The 16,327-nt window shown below is 48.3% G+C and overlaps 1 protein-coding gene across 1 annotated transcript in view; it reads right to left on the bottom strand.

Moving 5' to 3' along the window:
* LOC144158184 (potassium channel subfamily T member 1-like) overlaps positions 1-12,364 on the bottom strand; it is a 500,316-nt gene extending 487,952 nt beyond the window's left edge. Inside the window, exon 1 of the mRNA XM_077688878.1 lies at positions 12,027-12,364. Coding sequence (XP_077545004.1) covers positions 12,027-12,100 — 74 coding nt within the window. The 5' untranslated portion in view covers positions 12,101-12,364. The remainder of the gene's footprint in view (positions 1-12,026) is intronic.
* Between the last annotated feature and the right edge of the window lie 3,963 nt (positions 12,365-16,327).

The raw sequence follows: 16,327 nt of genomic DNA, 5'->3' as shown, positions 1-16,327 counted from the left end.
GGCCACTGACTAACATAGCCAGCGCTTTCCCCTGACGTAATTATGTTCATTTATAAATCCAGTGTGCGTTAGAAGCACCAGAACGCATAGTGCTGCAGGGGCTCCTACCTTTTAGTTAGTCATTGCCCGACCTCAGCAAATGGGGATAATTTTGTTGAATTAGACAAGCATCGTGTGGCAGGACGTTTATCTTTTAACAGCGAAGCTGTTTAGAAAATCGTTAGTTTCCCTGTGAACCGTTACAGATACTTAAAGATACAGGTACGCGCTCACGTACGCGAGGCACGCGTACGTGAGCGCGTGCCTCGCGGGAACCGCCCGGCAGTTTAGAAAAACCAAGAAAATGTCGAGCGCTCGTGTGTGCATGCGCGCCTCGCGGCGACCGCACAGCGTACCCGGCACCCACTTTTCAAGGCAAGCATATCCACTTAGGGAGATTGGCCAAGATTGGCGAAAAAAAAAATGAAAGAAGCTCACACTTATCGCAACAATGATAGTGTAAAGGCCGTTGCTGCAGCGAAGAAGAAGCAAATCGCGGCTGCAATCGTGGACTTAAACCGTCGTGATGGTCGTGAGTGCTGCGTACAGCTGCGTTACCTTCAAGTCGTACGCGTTAGTGTGAACTTCCTTGCATTTTTGCGCACAATATATAAAACTTATTTTGCGATTTAGCATTTTCCTAATGTGTCATACCTTTTATTAAGAAATAAATCTCTGCAACCAGGCGAATAGACCTCAGAATGAAAATTTCATTCGCAAAATCCTCCCCAAACGGCTTCATTTTGGAAACTCGCAAAGGAAAACAGAACTTGAGTGTACAGATTTTCAGAAAATACATTTCACCACCGGAGACTCGGATCACTTATTATGGACGTGCCCTCCTCTGAACGCATGGAGGAAAGAAACTCAGGAGAGGCCCCTAGCATCCCAATGCATTGCGAAAAGTGTGGAGGAAGTGGCGTCATTTTTCTTGAGCCCGTGGACAATGTTGCTTACTTGTTTACAACTGCGGCGGCCAAATTTGGGCAAATAGAACGGACAAATTTTTAAGGAGCTTAGTATATGGCTGCCTCGCAACGCTTGCAAACCAGTACAGTCGCTACGACAAACGTTTTTAGATTAGGCCAGTTTGAGAACTCCGCCGTCGGAGGCGGTCTTAACTCGTATGCGTTCGCCATCCCGCGAGTCTGTTGCTATGACGACGACAAACGCTACTTTGCCAGGCTTAAGAGCTGTAAAATCGTTCTTCTATCTCAAAAACGAAAGCCGTTTTTCGATTGAAACTTTGGGTGAGGGTTAAAATTGGCAAATTGAAGGCGAAATCAACAGCTTAGAACATGACATCGTACCGAGGAACTAGCGACGAAGCTGTTTTCGTTGCGAAGCGGGAGGGCAGGGCGACGCCATGTTAGTCAAATCAAACCGGAGATAGCAAAGGGTGATGGGATAGAGTGCTGGGCTCTGTGGCCTCAAGTCATGGCGGGACTCGGCTTTACAAATGTGACGTCAGGGCCTCTCCTAACCTTTTCTTTCCTCCATGTCTGAACGCAAGCGAGGTCTCAACACCTTCGCGGCACACGCCTCCATCCGGGGAGGCCACCCCCTCCGATCTCCAGCGGTGGATGTGGGGGCCCCAACACCGCTCTCTTTTCCCTTCGTCCGGGAGAGAGAAGCGAACTTGCATCTTTAGGACTAACTTCAGTTATGCCAAAGAGCTTATTATCGATGGTGATAAACTTTATTTGAGACCAGTTGCTGATGTTAGAGCAGCCGCCCGGTGGGAGACTTCCTTAGTCCGGGACGCCTTGGGCTATGCTGGCCATCCGTGCCATCTCCACCAATCGTCGCTGGTGTGGGAGGTCGGAGCTGGTCAGCAGTTCCACCCACTGCTCATAGGTAGGGTTGGGGTTAGGGGTGAGGGTATGGGATTTGGGTGCCTGGTTGTCGGCAGGATTTGACTGTAGCAGGGTATAGGGTGGTATACATGGCATGTAGCAGGGAGTTATGTGGATAGCAGTTAGTCTGTAGTCGCCGGAAGGTAGTAGCTTCATCGCGAGAGAGGTTCGGGTAGGGGAATGGGTATTTGCGACGCTCGTTCCTGTAGTGGGCGAGTATTTCGGCGTGTGTTTGGGGTTGCGTGGGGTTAACTGTTGCTTCAGATGGGGGTTCATGGCCCTCGTGGAAAAAAAAGAAGCTGTGCCCTCAGCCACGTCGTTAGCATACGGATGGATATTATGTAAATATATCTTCATTTTAATTAAGCCTTTCACTTTTCAGTTCTATGCACTCAGTCTGTCTTCAACCTCTGTGATCCGTGCATGTGTTCACGCTGTCACGCATGTCCCTGACTGTATATAGTGTTTATCGGAAAGATGTGAAGGCCAGCACTGTCTAGTTCTGTGCACGATTAGCCTAGTGAGTAGTTTATGGTGTAGTGAGTAGTGGTAGCAAACAAAGCTGCCATAATTTGTTCCTTAAAATATAGCAACATTAGCATTGCTTTAAGTTTATTTTTAACCCCTGCTTCAAAAATATGGGCGCATACTCGCATACATGCGGGGAACATTGGCATGAGATACCTATGATTAGCTGTGTTCCGCTGAAGGCATGTCGCAAATAAATAAATAAATCAATAAATAAATAAATAAATAAATAAATAAATAAATAAATAAATAAATAAATAAATAAATAAATAAATAAATAAATAAATAAATAAATAAATAAATAAATAAATAAATATGCTTGGATTCCTACTCCTACCCGCCACCTTACCGAGCTGTGTTTTCATAGCGATGTGTTGTAGTCCAGCCGCTAAAACGCTTATCTATAACACATCTTTCGTACTCTTTCAGCCTTATCCTAGCCTCTTCCTAGCAGGATTTGAAGAAAACTACTTCGGCACTCAGAAGTCTTAGACCGCCCCTTTTGTAATCGACATGTTTGTAAAGAGTATGTTTTGGCAGTTTTTAGATGTCAGTAGTTGAAGTTGAAATTGCTGTTATAGACAAGCGTTTTTCCGACTGTATACGCGTTGTAATACCCGTCACGATAAGCACCCACCCAGCAAACCTTGTGCAACGAAATAGTAGTTGAACCCCAAGTGAGGACACCTGTTCAGCACGCTCAACAATTTTCACGAGCGGCCGTTCAGAGCAGACTTGGCAGAAATGAAATTACAGTATTAAAATAACAGTAATTAAATTACTTTCTGCTGTAATGAGTAATTGTATGAATTACTTTCGAGTGTTGGTAATTTATTAAAGTAATAAATTACTTCAGGCCAGTAATTTCATGTAAATGATTCATTAATTTCCCAATTACTTTTGACGACGATATAGCCTTTCCGCTTCTCTTACGGCATAAGAAGACCAAGAAAAGTTGACCAAGTAGACTCTCTGGGCATTGGAGCTCGACGAACGCGAAGGAAAGAACGCTTCGATGAGACCTCTGCCTGCTTTCTCGCGCCTCTTCGTTCTCTTTTCAAGCGTTCCGCGAATGCCGATGCAACAGACAGCCGGGTTAAAGAAAAACGTGCAGATTGTGTTCAAGGCTCCGTTACACTGGTCACTGGTGTAAGCCCGCTGCTAGGAAGGCGCGTTTTTTCATCCGTCGGGGATAAGCACGGTAGCGCGCGAACAGTTTCTCTCGTCGATGCAAAGCATTGTCCGAGTTCCTTGGAATATTTTGAACTCGCGCGGTCCTGAGAAGCTGGAGGACCGGGCTTCAAGATCAGGAGGACCGGGCCCATTAAGTCGTCAAGCGATCAACTCGAGCGTTGCAGGAGCAGCGGCATCGCTGATCTTACTGTTTGTGAAGGGTACCCGAAAATGAAAACGTTTTTTATTATGTTCAACACAGCCCTGCGCTCATTCGCGCCAGCGGAGCTTCTTTTTACCATGGCAAAACACACTCTGTCGTACAAAGGGGGACACCTTTCCAGTGCTCACTTTGAACGTCCGTTCCCTCTGAGATGCAGGAAAGATATCTAACATATCAATGTGTAATGCTGTAAATAAACTGTACATAAGTTGGTGTATAAACAAATTTTTTTGGGATGTTAGCGTATATGTATGTGAGCGTAAATAAAGTGTGTATGAGTTGGTAGTGCATGAGTGATAAATTTTTGCCAAAGTAATTTCAAAGTAATTTCTTTACTTTTAAACACTAATAGTAATGTAATGTAATTTCTTTCGGCCGCCCGTAATTTCTAATGTAGTTTAATTAAATTTTACAATGTTCTAGGAAAGCATTGAGTAATGCAACTTAATTACTTTTTAGTAGTAATTTCGCCATCTCTGGTTCAGAGAGCCGAAAAGTTACAGCACTGGCTTCGTCCATCGCAGACGCGGGCTGCGGCTACAGGGCTTCCCCGCCTTCTCTGGCCCACTCGGTTTCGTGGGCGGTTCTGGCGCGCATGCGCCTGCACCCTAACTCAGTTTCCTCTATGGTTTGTCCTCTCGTCGCTTCAAGTCCCTCACCTGGGTAACACCCGGCTTAGATTTACACCAAACTTCCCCCTTTTCCGTTCATCTTCCTTGGCGTCTCCCTCCCCACATTGCTTACGCATGACACCCGAAGTTCCGTAATAGTCATGCCTAAACGAAAACAAACCTTTCTTTCCGGCTCGTTCTCCAACAAGGAGGCCTTTTCTACTCTGTCTAAAATAAGAGAGGGGAGAAGAGGGAAACGAAAGGGCACGTGTTTACATTTAAAACTCGTCCTGCCACGGCATAATGCCAACGTACTCGAGGTATACTGGCGAATATACATAAGCCTGAAGTGAACGCATGGACTGTGTTCCGTAATACTGTCTACAAACGCTGTATTCTAGAGAACACCGCCAGAAGCAAGTGCTCTAGCTAGACCCAGCTGGCTCTATGCATTTGTTTAGTGATATGCGTCAGTGTGTGCTGAAGGCAAGCTCCGTGACCTAAACATCCTTCCCTATGTTTACGCACAAAGACGCCTTCAATACGAAGCCGTGGTTATTCTGGGGCGGCAGATACTCGCCCGTCTTTGTTGGGACACGACCGCGCTAATTTTCGTATGCCGCCAGCATGAATTGTAGTTGACTTATTCATAGTTATCATTGAGACCCATTTTGCTTGCGGTCATTATGCAGACAAATGTCATGGGTACTGTTATGGAGGATGCTTGCCGGTCGTTTGTTGTTGTTGTTTTTGTTGCGTTAAAAAAATAGATGTATTCTAAAACATGTTAGTGTCTGTTGACATCATCGGCTATTCTACGGAACTGAAAAAAACAGGTATAAAGCCTTTATGCAGGCGCTAAGCATCCTGCAACAAAGATAAAATAGTCCAAGCATACACGCCAATTGCAGACACACACTTCACACAGTAGAATAGAAGGCAAATAAAACATTAGTACATCCAGCAATCATATGAGTCAGTGTGCAAAGTAAAAATAAAAAGAAAGTAAGGCGCAGTAGCAAAGACCTAGATACAACGAAGACAACGGCGGCTTGAACGATAAAAGTAGAATGACAATGATAAAAAATTACAGACGTCAAATATAAAAGCAACAACACATGGACACCGTAACAAGGCCTTAATGACAAGTAAAACAGCCACTTAAAAACATGAACGCCATTTTATGACAATGCCCACACCCTCGATTATTAGTAATTCCGATTTCCTCCCGTTTTTAAAATCTTCAGCAGCCATTGGTCGAAAACCTCCGCCTAAAGACAGTGGCCTTCTGCCGAGGATACAGTGCTTGGCGTCGACTTTCTTCTGCCGGCACGAGAATTTGGAGACCTCTAAAATCACGCGCTCCTCAATTTCTTCAGGATGCCTTGTGGAGGGAGGTTCATTCGAAGTTTCATGCAAATCACGCACAAAAAATTGCTGCGTTTAGGCGGTAACGATACGCAGTCCATCTATCAGGGCTTCTACAGACCGGCTTCCCTAAAATGGAAGAGGAAGTTTTTAGTGTTAGCCTACGTGATTTTGTTGCTATTTTTTTGCTGTTGAATGAAACCAAGCTCAATTAGAAAAATACTGGTAGAAATATTGCGCAAGGTTGAACGTGCATCTCAACGCGAAAAAAAAACCTCCAGTCCAGATAGATTGATTACAGCTGAAATGCTACGCTCGACAGCCGACACAACGGCATGCCCGTGGTACACACCCTTTTCACAGCGCAGCTGCAATGTTACGAGGTTTGTCAGCGGCGTATATGGTTTCCTGCCAGAAAACCTTTTGCGGTAAAGCCATTTTGATAGCAAAGCCAGCCATGTCCACCGACGGAGATGATTCCGAAGCGGCCTTGTATCCTTGCGGCCGAAAGAGCTCTTGTGGAGGACCCGCTAACCTCGCCCCGCGCCTGTTGGGAGCCGGCGCAGAGAAGGGATGTACGCCCCCGGGCTTGAGCGCACGCTCACCCAGCTGACGCACAGTGGTTATAACAGGTATCCGTGCTAGCATGTGTTCATATTTGCCTCGATGAACCGGTCGGCACAGAAGTGCACATAAGTAAGCGGACGCTTTGCCACGTTATCGCCAAAATATGATCATAGCTGAGCTGCCACCTCGCGTCACGTCACGTGGTATTACCGCAATTTTTACTTACTTATTACTGAATGTCGTACAGAGGATCGGTAGGTGCTTCGGCGATACCGACGTGCTACGAACGATTGTTACAACGGTCCTCACAGCTAAGGCGTGATACGGAGCCACGTCCATTGACCTAGCCAAGGGACGAATGCTCAAGCTAGAAGTCTTGCATCGAGACTCACTTCGGATGGTCACCGGCCTCCCACGTCACGCGCAGGTTGAGGACTTACATAAATACGCTCGACTGCCCTCCTTGGAGGCCACGCTCGCTGCCGGAACAGACAGCAATGTCTTGAGGCAAACTATAACGAACGCCGGCAGGCGCATCCTACGCCTCGCTGATGAATGGGTCAGTCCTGAGTTACCCCTCCTACCGCTTTTGACAACACCGTGGGAGGACACGCTCGTTACTCGTCCTAAAACACTACCACGGAGACGCAACAAGGCGCGCCACATGAAGGAAAGAAAGGCTCATTCATGCAGCACCAATGACCCCAAGCTTCAGGCAACTACTGCTTACACCGACGCCGCTTGGAACAAGAAGGCACGGGAAGACAGTCTTGCAGTCGTCACACCCTTTGGGTCGTACAGAGGGTCACAGGCGTACAAATTTCACGAACCCACGATCATACCACTAGAGCTCCATGCCTTGCGGATGGCGACACTCGTGTACGCACTGAGGCGGCGCGCGCTCACTGTGGACGGCACGACAAAACATCACCATAATGTGCGACAACACAGAAGCCATCAAATGGATGGATTGATTGATTGATTGTAGGATTGAACGCGCCGACGCAATGCAGGCGATGAGGCGCGCCGTAGTAGAGGGCTCCGGATTAATTTTGAGCACCTGGGGATCTTTAACGTGCGCCGAAAAGCCATCAAATGGCTTCAAAGACAAAGCATCGATGGTTCAGTGCGTCACCTCATTAAGAAGCAGTGCAGAGCACTAAGAAACAACCACAACGTCCAGGTATGCATCGACTGGGTGCTGGGACACACGGGCAGCCTTGGAAATAATGTTGCTCACGCGATGCCGAGCGCGCCAAATTCTACGCTCCACTTGCTTCCCGGCCACCCGTTACCACCACTGATCGACGTCGACCCGGCCGCCCTCGTTGAACACCAGAATAAATGAAGAAAAACCTGCGAGACATGACTCCCCAAAATGAACCCCCTCTTCCAAAGGGCTTACCCAGAGGGGCTCAAGTTCTAATTTACAAGACCCGGACAGGGGCCGCCTTTCCCGAGGATCGAGGATGTGCTGCACAAGTGGTGCTCCTACGCTAAAGTGGCGGCACGCAATCACCCCGAAGACGCGACGGCTCTGCCGCACTCATCCACTCACCGTCCCCTTGCCCGTACTGCAAGGACTCCACCATGAAGCAGGACATTCGACACCTCCTGTGGGACTGTGGGGGCTTCCGTCAACTCCGAGCCCGACACGCCCATCATCTGCCATCATTTGAAGAGTGAACGACGCCCACGAATCCCAGTCATACCAAGGAGATATTACGGGAGTTCGCAAAAGAATGAGGTGTAGCCCGAAGAATTCAGCGTCTAGAGGAGCCCCGCACCCCTTCCCAAACAGCCCCCTCCTTTCTTAGCCCACTGGCCACCTGTTTGCCTAATACAGATTTATACATACATACATTTATTTATTGAGTGGCAGCTCTTCAGTTCCCAGGTTAAAACAATCCAAACAAGGGGATAGTTTAACATGACACAGGTTCGCCTTCAAATTTACTTGATTCAGCGAAGCCTCTGTTCAAGTTCCATTCCTCATTCGGAAATCTATTTGGCCGTGAGAGAGAAATATTGGTCTATAACGGTGTCATCTCCAACAAGACGCTACTACAAAATTTGAAGCCTTGAAAATAGTGCATTGTTGGTGTTAATAACCAAAGAGGAAAATACACATTTGAAAGGGCAGCGCAAGCTCCAACAGACGGGATGCGCACGTTTTTTGAACTGCTGTATACAGTATGTATTTTCTGTCATTATTCAATAGGTACATCGTAAGCATAAACGTTTTTATACTGCTCCAACTTCATGTCCCCGAAACAAAATTTTTCACCTAGTTGTGGTGCTCCGCAGTGGATCAAATGTTTTAGGTTTGGCTACTTTATGATCCCGAAATTCCGAGAAATACTAAAGAAGAAAAAGAGAAAATGGAGAAGAAGCCGAGAGACGACAGCAATGGAAAATGATTTTCTTCGAGCCAGTTTATCGAAGGAAAAAGAAAGAGCGAAGGGTAGAACTTAATCCGCGCCAACTCCCACCCAAATGCTACCAGCGGTACTGGCAGTCAAAATGAGCTGCAGTGTGTGCTTTCTCTTCTGATGATCCATTTTCGTTTATTGACACTCATAAGCTGTATGCGACACTGGTATGACTGCAGACGCGCCTTTAGAGAGTAATCCAATGATGCTCTCGGAATGACGGGCCTCGCAGGAGCCAATTGATCTTAAAAAAGACGTACCGTTATTCAGACGGCCCAGAAATTTGTGTTTTACTATTTCTGCAGTGGCAGTTTTTGCTCACTACCCCAATCTCGGGCTTCGGAGGAAAACTAGGCCTCAAGTGCGATCGAGCATGTTAAAGCGGAGCCCTGCTGTTTTGCGTACGCCGGCGCTGAGGATTCCATAACCAAGTGCGCCGCATGCGTTAGCGGCCGCAAGAATACGGCACATTTGAATTTAAGAATATGCATCTGTGCATAAGTCTATTCAAGCGACAGGCACCAGGCAGCTGCGGGTCCTTCTGGAATGGCATGTTTTCAAGCTTAAACGGGGCAAAGCGCATTTGAATTTCGATCTATATACGCTATTGTTCAGCGCTCGTGCCCGTACGTGGGCCGTTCGTGGGCTTCAAATATGCTCACGTGACTCAAATCGAAGCCCAGCCGGAAGAACGAGGCGGGGAAAATTGCGCTCCCGCAAAAGCTCGTAAATCTCGAAGCAAGGCGGGATATTTACTCGCCGGGTACTGCATATAGAACTAATTGCGGTGTATGTAAACGAGCGTGTCTTCTTTCAAGAGGCCGGTTTGGAGGAGGTTCCCTTTTGTCACACCTTCACCAGCTCCAGACGTTGAGACGTTATAAAACATGCCTTCGAAACAACACAGACGATCGCGATTGGCAGAGACCCACTGTGCTCCAGAAGGGAATTGATCCAGGTCTATGACTGTAGTGCGCATTATTAAGCGGGTGAGCAAAGCCCCATCCAATGTGCTTAGGTGAGGGATTTTGAGGCCAAGTGTCTGCCCTGACATTTTTCAAACCTCGCACATCATTTGTATTTCTCTTTGACAGTCCGCCGTTCACGCGATTATCAATTTTCTTATCTGGGCCCGAGGTGGTCAAACAGCGCACGGAACCAAGATGAACGATGCGGAAGCGAAGCCAAAAGAAGTAATAGAAGCCTAGCAGAGACGATAAATCGCCCCCAGATAAGGACAAAGCCTTATTACTTGGCACAGCGTGGACGTGCGTTGCCAATATCGGGGAAAGTCACCGCACGTCAGCTTAAGTAAGCGATTCCCTGAAGATATTGCTACGAAGCGTTAGGGCTACTACGGAAGTTGTCGACCAGCGACGTTGGACACGGTACGTGGAAGGCCCACGTTGACCAGTTTGCCCTCGTGTCAAGTCCTCAAGCCAATTGGGACCACACCAATACCGCATATCAGCACAGCATATGCGAGCCTTCGAAAAGGCATAATACGTAGATAACTTGCGAATGTAGTATACCAATAATCATAGTCTATATTGTAGAGGTTTCAAATGGGACATAAACTCTGTTGGTGGTATTGCGTGGTAAAAGTGTTGCACAGTTAGCTCTAAAGTAAGCCATAGCTTGGGGTATAACGCATGATTTCAAGTATACTAAAAATGCATTCTTGCTCGGCCGTTAACACCAGTACGGGTAGATACGTTTTACATCTCTGAATACCACGTTGCGACCACGTAGTAAATGGTTCAGATGGCCGCAATTTGTTAGTTTTCGCTGAAGCCAGATCAATTTTGTGCCGATAAAATGCTACCAAACTTTCTCGCCCAGCTAAAATATTTTTGATTCGCGTAAATACGCTTGATTTAGACTTCGAGCTGCCAATAATTCAAGCTGCCAAAGAAGCCAATAATTTTTCAGTAAACAGTTGTTTCGAAAGTCAGTATCTTCCGCCACGAGACTCGCCGGCAAGGTCAGGCCAAGCGCGTACGAAATTTGAGCTAACGTTGGTGGGTTGCTGTCGTCGATGCTAACTCCGGCGATGCGCTAGTACACTAACGCGCAGTTAGCTCACGGACGAAAGAAGAGTAAAAGTGGCTGACAGTGCAACCTTCACCTCCTCCCTCCGTCAACTCCTCCTTTAAAAAAAGGCGAGCGCCGCTGCGGTTAACGGGCTGCGGACTCCGTATAATTTTGGGACAGTGACTCCAACTTGCGCATGAACAAGCCAGCAAAAGTAAGCTGTGACGAGGCAGCCGTCCATGAGCGCGCGGACTTCGTTAGCAGCCTTTCGCTGCCAAACACAGCGCGCGTGAAAGGCAGCCCTCAATACTGTGGCCTCACACGTCATTTTCAGCCGAAGTTAAAGGCAGGAGTGTAAGCGGTCATTACTGGGCAGCAAAGAACTAGTCCTTTTTCCTTCCCTTAGATTCGTGTCAACTCCCTGACTTGCTGCCAGAACGGCCTGCGAGGTTGCACAGGCGGTAAAGGCGCCTGCTGTCTTTATCTAAATCTGTAGACAAGCAATTTCCGACTAGTATTTGTGTCAAGAGAAGTATTACAACCTTCCGAAATTCTCGCTGATAGTTCCTTGTAATACCACCCCTGAGAAATGCGGTTTTTACGCACTCGAGAACACCGTGTTTGCATTTTTTTTTGTGTCGCTCACGGTGGTTCAGTGATGTTCGACTGACGCCGCAGTGCAAAGCTACCTGCGTTTGTTGCAACGCAGGCTCATCGTTAGTGTTGGACATTGACCTTTCGACAACTCACCTCCCGAGCGACTATCTTGAGGCGATATTTCATGCACGCGAAAAAGCAATTACCAACAAAACAGAAGAATAACTACTTTTTGCAGAGCTTTTTTTCCTCTATTACTTCGTTACACTTCGTGAAGTGTTTTTCAAAACTCTTAATACAGTTTTAACGTTGGTATCGTCGCTTTGCATTATAGCAATTAGCTTAAGTATTCTTTATGTTATGACACCGAGAAATGGGCAATCCAGGTGCATTGATAATGCCATACAGACCAGAATAGTACTTTGGAACTTTTTTCTCATTTTCGTGACCGAAAACGCATCGTAGGCAAATCTGGGAGCCACGGAGAGTGCCATCCAGTCATTGTGGTCACGGTGCGGGGAGAAACCGCGGTGCTTCAACCACTCATGAAACACCGCGGCTGCGGGCCGCAGCTATCTAGCGCGGTCGTTTCGCTTACCTTTCTTCAGAGCGTGCAATGGCCCGTAATCCAACACCGTCTTGGGACATGCTGCGATCCATGGTGCGATCCATCCCGGTGAACGCAGTTCCGACACCCGCCGGAGACCAGAAGGTGAAACGTCCGGTGGACGCAGCGTTTCCTCAAACTTCGGGAGCGACAATAACCGCGCGACAACGCGTGTGGCGATATAATACAAACTTCTCCCTCGGGGTCAGTCAATGCAGCTTTGACGGGATCTTCCCGCCTTTGTTAACTTTTGTTTATATTCGCAGGAGTCCCTAATTTCCGTCATGTGAGACAAAGGCGGGCCCAAGCGGAGCGTCGATGACAGTCTGAGTATAGCTGAACCAGATGAGGATATGGCGGAAATGAGCGAATGACGCAAGTTTTGTGTTTGCGCAATAAACACAGTAACGTAAGGCAAGCACGAAAATACAGTCTTGGTCGTAGGGAAATGGCGAAGGTCTTTTTGGCAGCTCCTGGGGTTGCGGCAACGTAGCACCGGCAGACTTGTTGGCGATGGGAAGCGAAAATGCTATGAACGGTATCCGCAACGCAGGAAACAACACGTCTGGCACTACGAATCGCTCGCTGAGGCGGACTACACGATGCAAGTGCGTACGCGGGGGCGCATCACCTGCGTTCCACACAGGGAAAGCGGAGGGCGGAGAGGAGAGGCGTGTGTGTAAACTTGGGTGTAGAGACAGTTTCCAGTGGTCCCTGTAGGCGAGCGTCGGACGCCTGGCAGCGGGGCCGCGCGAAGCCGGCACGCCGGCGGACCCGGGTTGAGCGCGAAACGCGGACTGGACCCGGGGCCCCGTGGAGAAGCGCAGCTGATGCCGAACGAGGCTCCCTTCCTCCCGCGTCCCCTGTTCATTTTTATTCGGCTCCTCTCGCCCGCCGCCCTCCCCCTCCAAAGCTGCGACCCGGGGTCTTGAGCCCGGGGACGGCAGCGCTTTCTCTCTCTCTCAACCGTCCTCACCGATAATGCGAGCGTGGCGCACCTAGCGACGCGCGCCAGAAAGCATGCCTCCTTTAGCACTGCCGGGTTCTCACGAATGCCGGTGTTGCTCGACTGTTTCCCTGCCGCAGGATTCGTCTTGGCTCGCTAGGTCTGAATGCGCGCCCCCCTCTTCGCTCTGGTATAGATCGCGCTGACGGGATTGAATTGCCTGCGTGCCCGAAAAATAGGCGCAATTTTACGCGATTTATTTTTTTCTTCTCAATTGATCGAGCGCTGCGCATGGCGATATGGAGTGCGAACGTTGCAGCACACATGAGTACCCCCTCTGTTATCCTTCAAGACATCAAAGGCAAACATTTGTTCTATTCCTGTGTAATTTCGTGTACCCCTGCTCAGTTGGGTTTGAGGAACTAAATTTTGTTTGATGGCAATGTTTTGGCAAGGTACCCGTGATATCAAATCTTTGCATACCTTCTCCTAGCCGGACTGCCAACGTTGCATATTTTTCATGTGTGTAAATAGGTCGCTTACAGTTTTCAGAAATTAACGGCAATTTCATGCCCCTCTGCAGGGGAACGAAAGGCACTTAGCAAAATGAAAGTAACTAAACTTTATGAATTTCTTTCGCATGAGAGAGTTTCGTCAACTTTTCGTCCAGAGCCATATCTGGCAACACATGACAGACAACTGAGCGTGCTGAAATGTGGATTCGCAATTTTCAACGCCGGAGGAATTTGGGGAAGCTGTCGTCGCGTTTTCTTGACTTCGTTCTAATCCGTTTCGCGCTTGCAATTAGTAGCTAGCAGATTCGTGGGAAAAGTTGCTCTCGTTTGTGCTTAGTTAAAGTGTGCTACCCGCTACCGCTTCACAGACTCGTATTCACGATGTGTTACTGCAGTTGTTGTTGATGTCAAAGGGATTATTTGGAATTTTCAGCGTCACCTCTCTGCTTCGAGGGTGCACACTTGGACGCGCAATTTGCCCGAAGGCGTTCCCCTAGTTTATTGGGATAACTTCTTCTCAGCACTTGTTCCCTCAAAGTTGGAGCCCAGCGAGCCGCTGTCGCCGCCAATTACTGTCCCTCGCGCGCCGAGAGCTCATCGGCATAAATTTCCATCTGCTGGGCCTGCCTCGGCAGCGGGAGCGCGCGAAGAGGCCGCGATAATGGGAGCACGATCCACAGTAACTTACCATTTCTTCCCCCCAGCGGAAGCTGCGAACGCCCTGAACCCGCTGCGGCACGCTCGAAAAACACAGAGGAGAGAAAGCAGGATGATAAATATAGACACAAAAGCGAAACAAAGAAGCCAGGAAAGTAAAATAAAAGAAAAATAGACACCGACCGACGGGTTGCTGTTCTCGCTTTGTTTCTTCTGCCAATGGTTCCCCGAATAGGCGCTGATTTCGGATAACTTATGACTGCGCGCAGTGATCACGGAGTGTAGTGGAACATCCGGTCAATATCTCAGAATGGCCGGAAGCAGGCACGTTACCACATAACGGGGCTGCAGTAGCACCAGCGTTGTGAAGCTTATAATGATCATCATCATCATCGTCGTCATCACCATCATCCTGCTCAGGTCCACTGCAGGACGAAGGCCTCTCCCATTGACCTCCAATCGCTCCTGTCCTGCGCTGCTCGAGTTCCCAGTTGGCCCCCGAATTCCTCTATTTCTTCCCTCCATCGGGTTGATGCCCTTCCCCTTTTTCTGCACCCATCTCTTGGTATCCACTCATACCCTAATCGCCCACCGGTTGTCGGTTCGTCTCACTACACGGCCAGCCTGAGTCCATTTCTTTTTCTTTATTTGAACTATGATATCCTCTACTCTAGTTTCTTCTCTGATCCACGCAGCCCGTTTCTCCTGTCCCTGAGTGTTATTCCTAACATTATTCGTTACACGGCCCGTTGAGCCGCCCTAAGTTTGCTTTCTCGCTGTTTAGTAGGGTGCAAACTTTCCGCTCCGTATGTCATCACCGGTAGTGTGCACTGGTTGCGGATTTGTCTTTTGGGGGACAGAGGTAGCTTACTTTTCTCCCCAGCCCATACCTATTCTGCTTCTGATTTCTGTGTCGTGGTTGGGGTCGGCACTAACCATCTCTCCGATGTAGTTATATTCTTACTACTTCTAGCGTATCGTTTACTAAGCTGAAGAAGACGTTCTTGGCATGCTTATTACTCATTGCTTTAGATTTATTACCATTTATTTTTAGCCCCACGGCCGTGCTTTCTGATTGTAGTTCCTCAAGCATGCGATTTCAAACCCCTGCTGCCTGGCTCTGACTGACCTTATGCGGGTTTTCTTTATTTTCACGAGTTTCCTTCTTTCTCTTTTGTGATTCAGCCTCAGCTTCCATCTAACCGTCTTATGATCGCTACTCCGAATCTTACTTAGCACCTCTCGTCTCTCGTCCCGCATAATACGTGGGTTATCACGTAAAATAAAGTCAATTTCGTTTTTCTGTTGTACCATCGGGACTTTGGGTGTAAACGAACCTTCATTGCTCCCGTTTTTACAGCGAAGCTGTTAGCCTCTAGTCGGCAGGAAAATTTCTCGTCGTAAACAAACAACCCACGCAGGACCCAGCAGTTCTTGCCTCAGACGCCAAGCGTATGCGTCAGGCTAATCAGACATACAGCATAGAACTCAGTATTCGTTTAAAAACACCACAACACAAGCATCGAAACTGCATTATGGATGATAGGGCGCCTGTTAACAAGGCCCCCCCCCCCCCCCTCCCACTATGATTTACTGGTAAAGATTATCCTTGAAGGCTAGGCAGGACTAGGGTCGCTAAATAGAACAGGTCTTGCTGAACACGCCAAGCGCGCATGCGTCAGGATAGGCAGGACAGAGAATTTGCCGCCGGAGAAGCCGAGCGCGAGCAAGCCCGCCGAGGCGACTATAAACATTTCGTACCCTTTCCCATCCGCATTTGTAGTGGTTTACAACAGCTCCGCTGGACATCCACTTTCGCTGAGCGGGATGTCTACCTTTTGTTGTTTTGTTTTCAATGCGTCAACATTACTCGGTTATTACTTGGTTCACTTGGCGAGATCTGCGTAATCAAACAACGCGGCGGGAAGCTATCGGCCAAAATTCCGAGTGTCGCGGGCACTGTGCACGTGCTTAGCCGCGGCCTCGAGGGCGATTCTCTACATGGCGATGTGCTAGATGGCGCAAGCTCACCCAAGGCGCGTGCATCGCAACTGAGGTACCGAAACACAGCAATAGCAATTGAGGGGACGTCTGCATAATCGTCTGTGTCCACATCGTCTATGGTGAGCAGCTTAAAAGTACTGTCTTCGTTTAGGGTAAGTAGTGAAGCCGTC

This window comes from Haemaphysalis longicornis, unplaced genomic scaffold (genome assembly GCF_048455015.1).
Source record: "Haemaphysalis longicornis isolate Haplotype H1 unplaced genomic scaffold, Haemaphysalis longicornis Haplotype H1 scaffold_1, whole genome shotgun sequence".
Classification (NCBI taxonomy): Eukaryota; Metazoa; Arthropoda; class Arachnida; order Ixodida; family Ixodidae; genus Haemaphysalis; species Haemaphysalis longicornis.
This window is presented reverse-complemented; position numbering and strand designations above follow the sequence as displayed.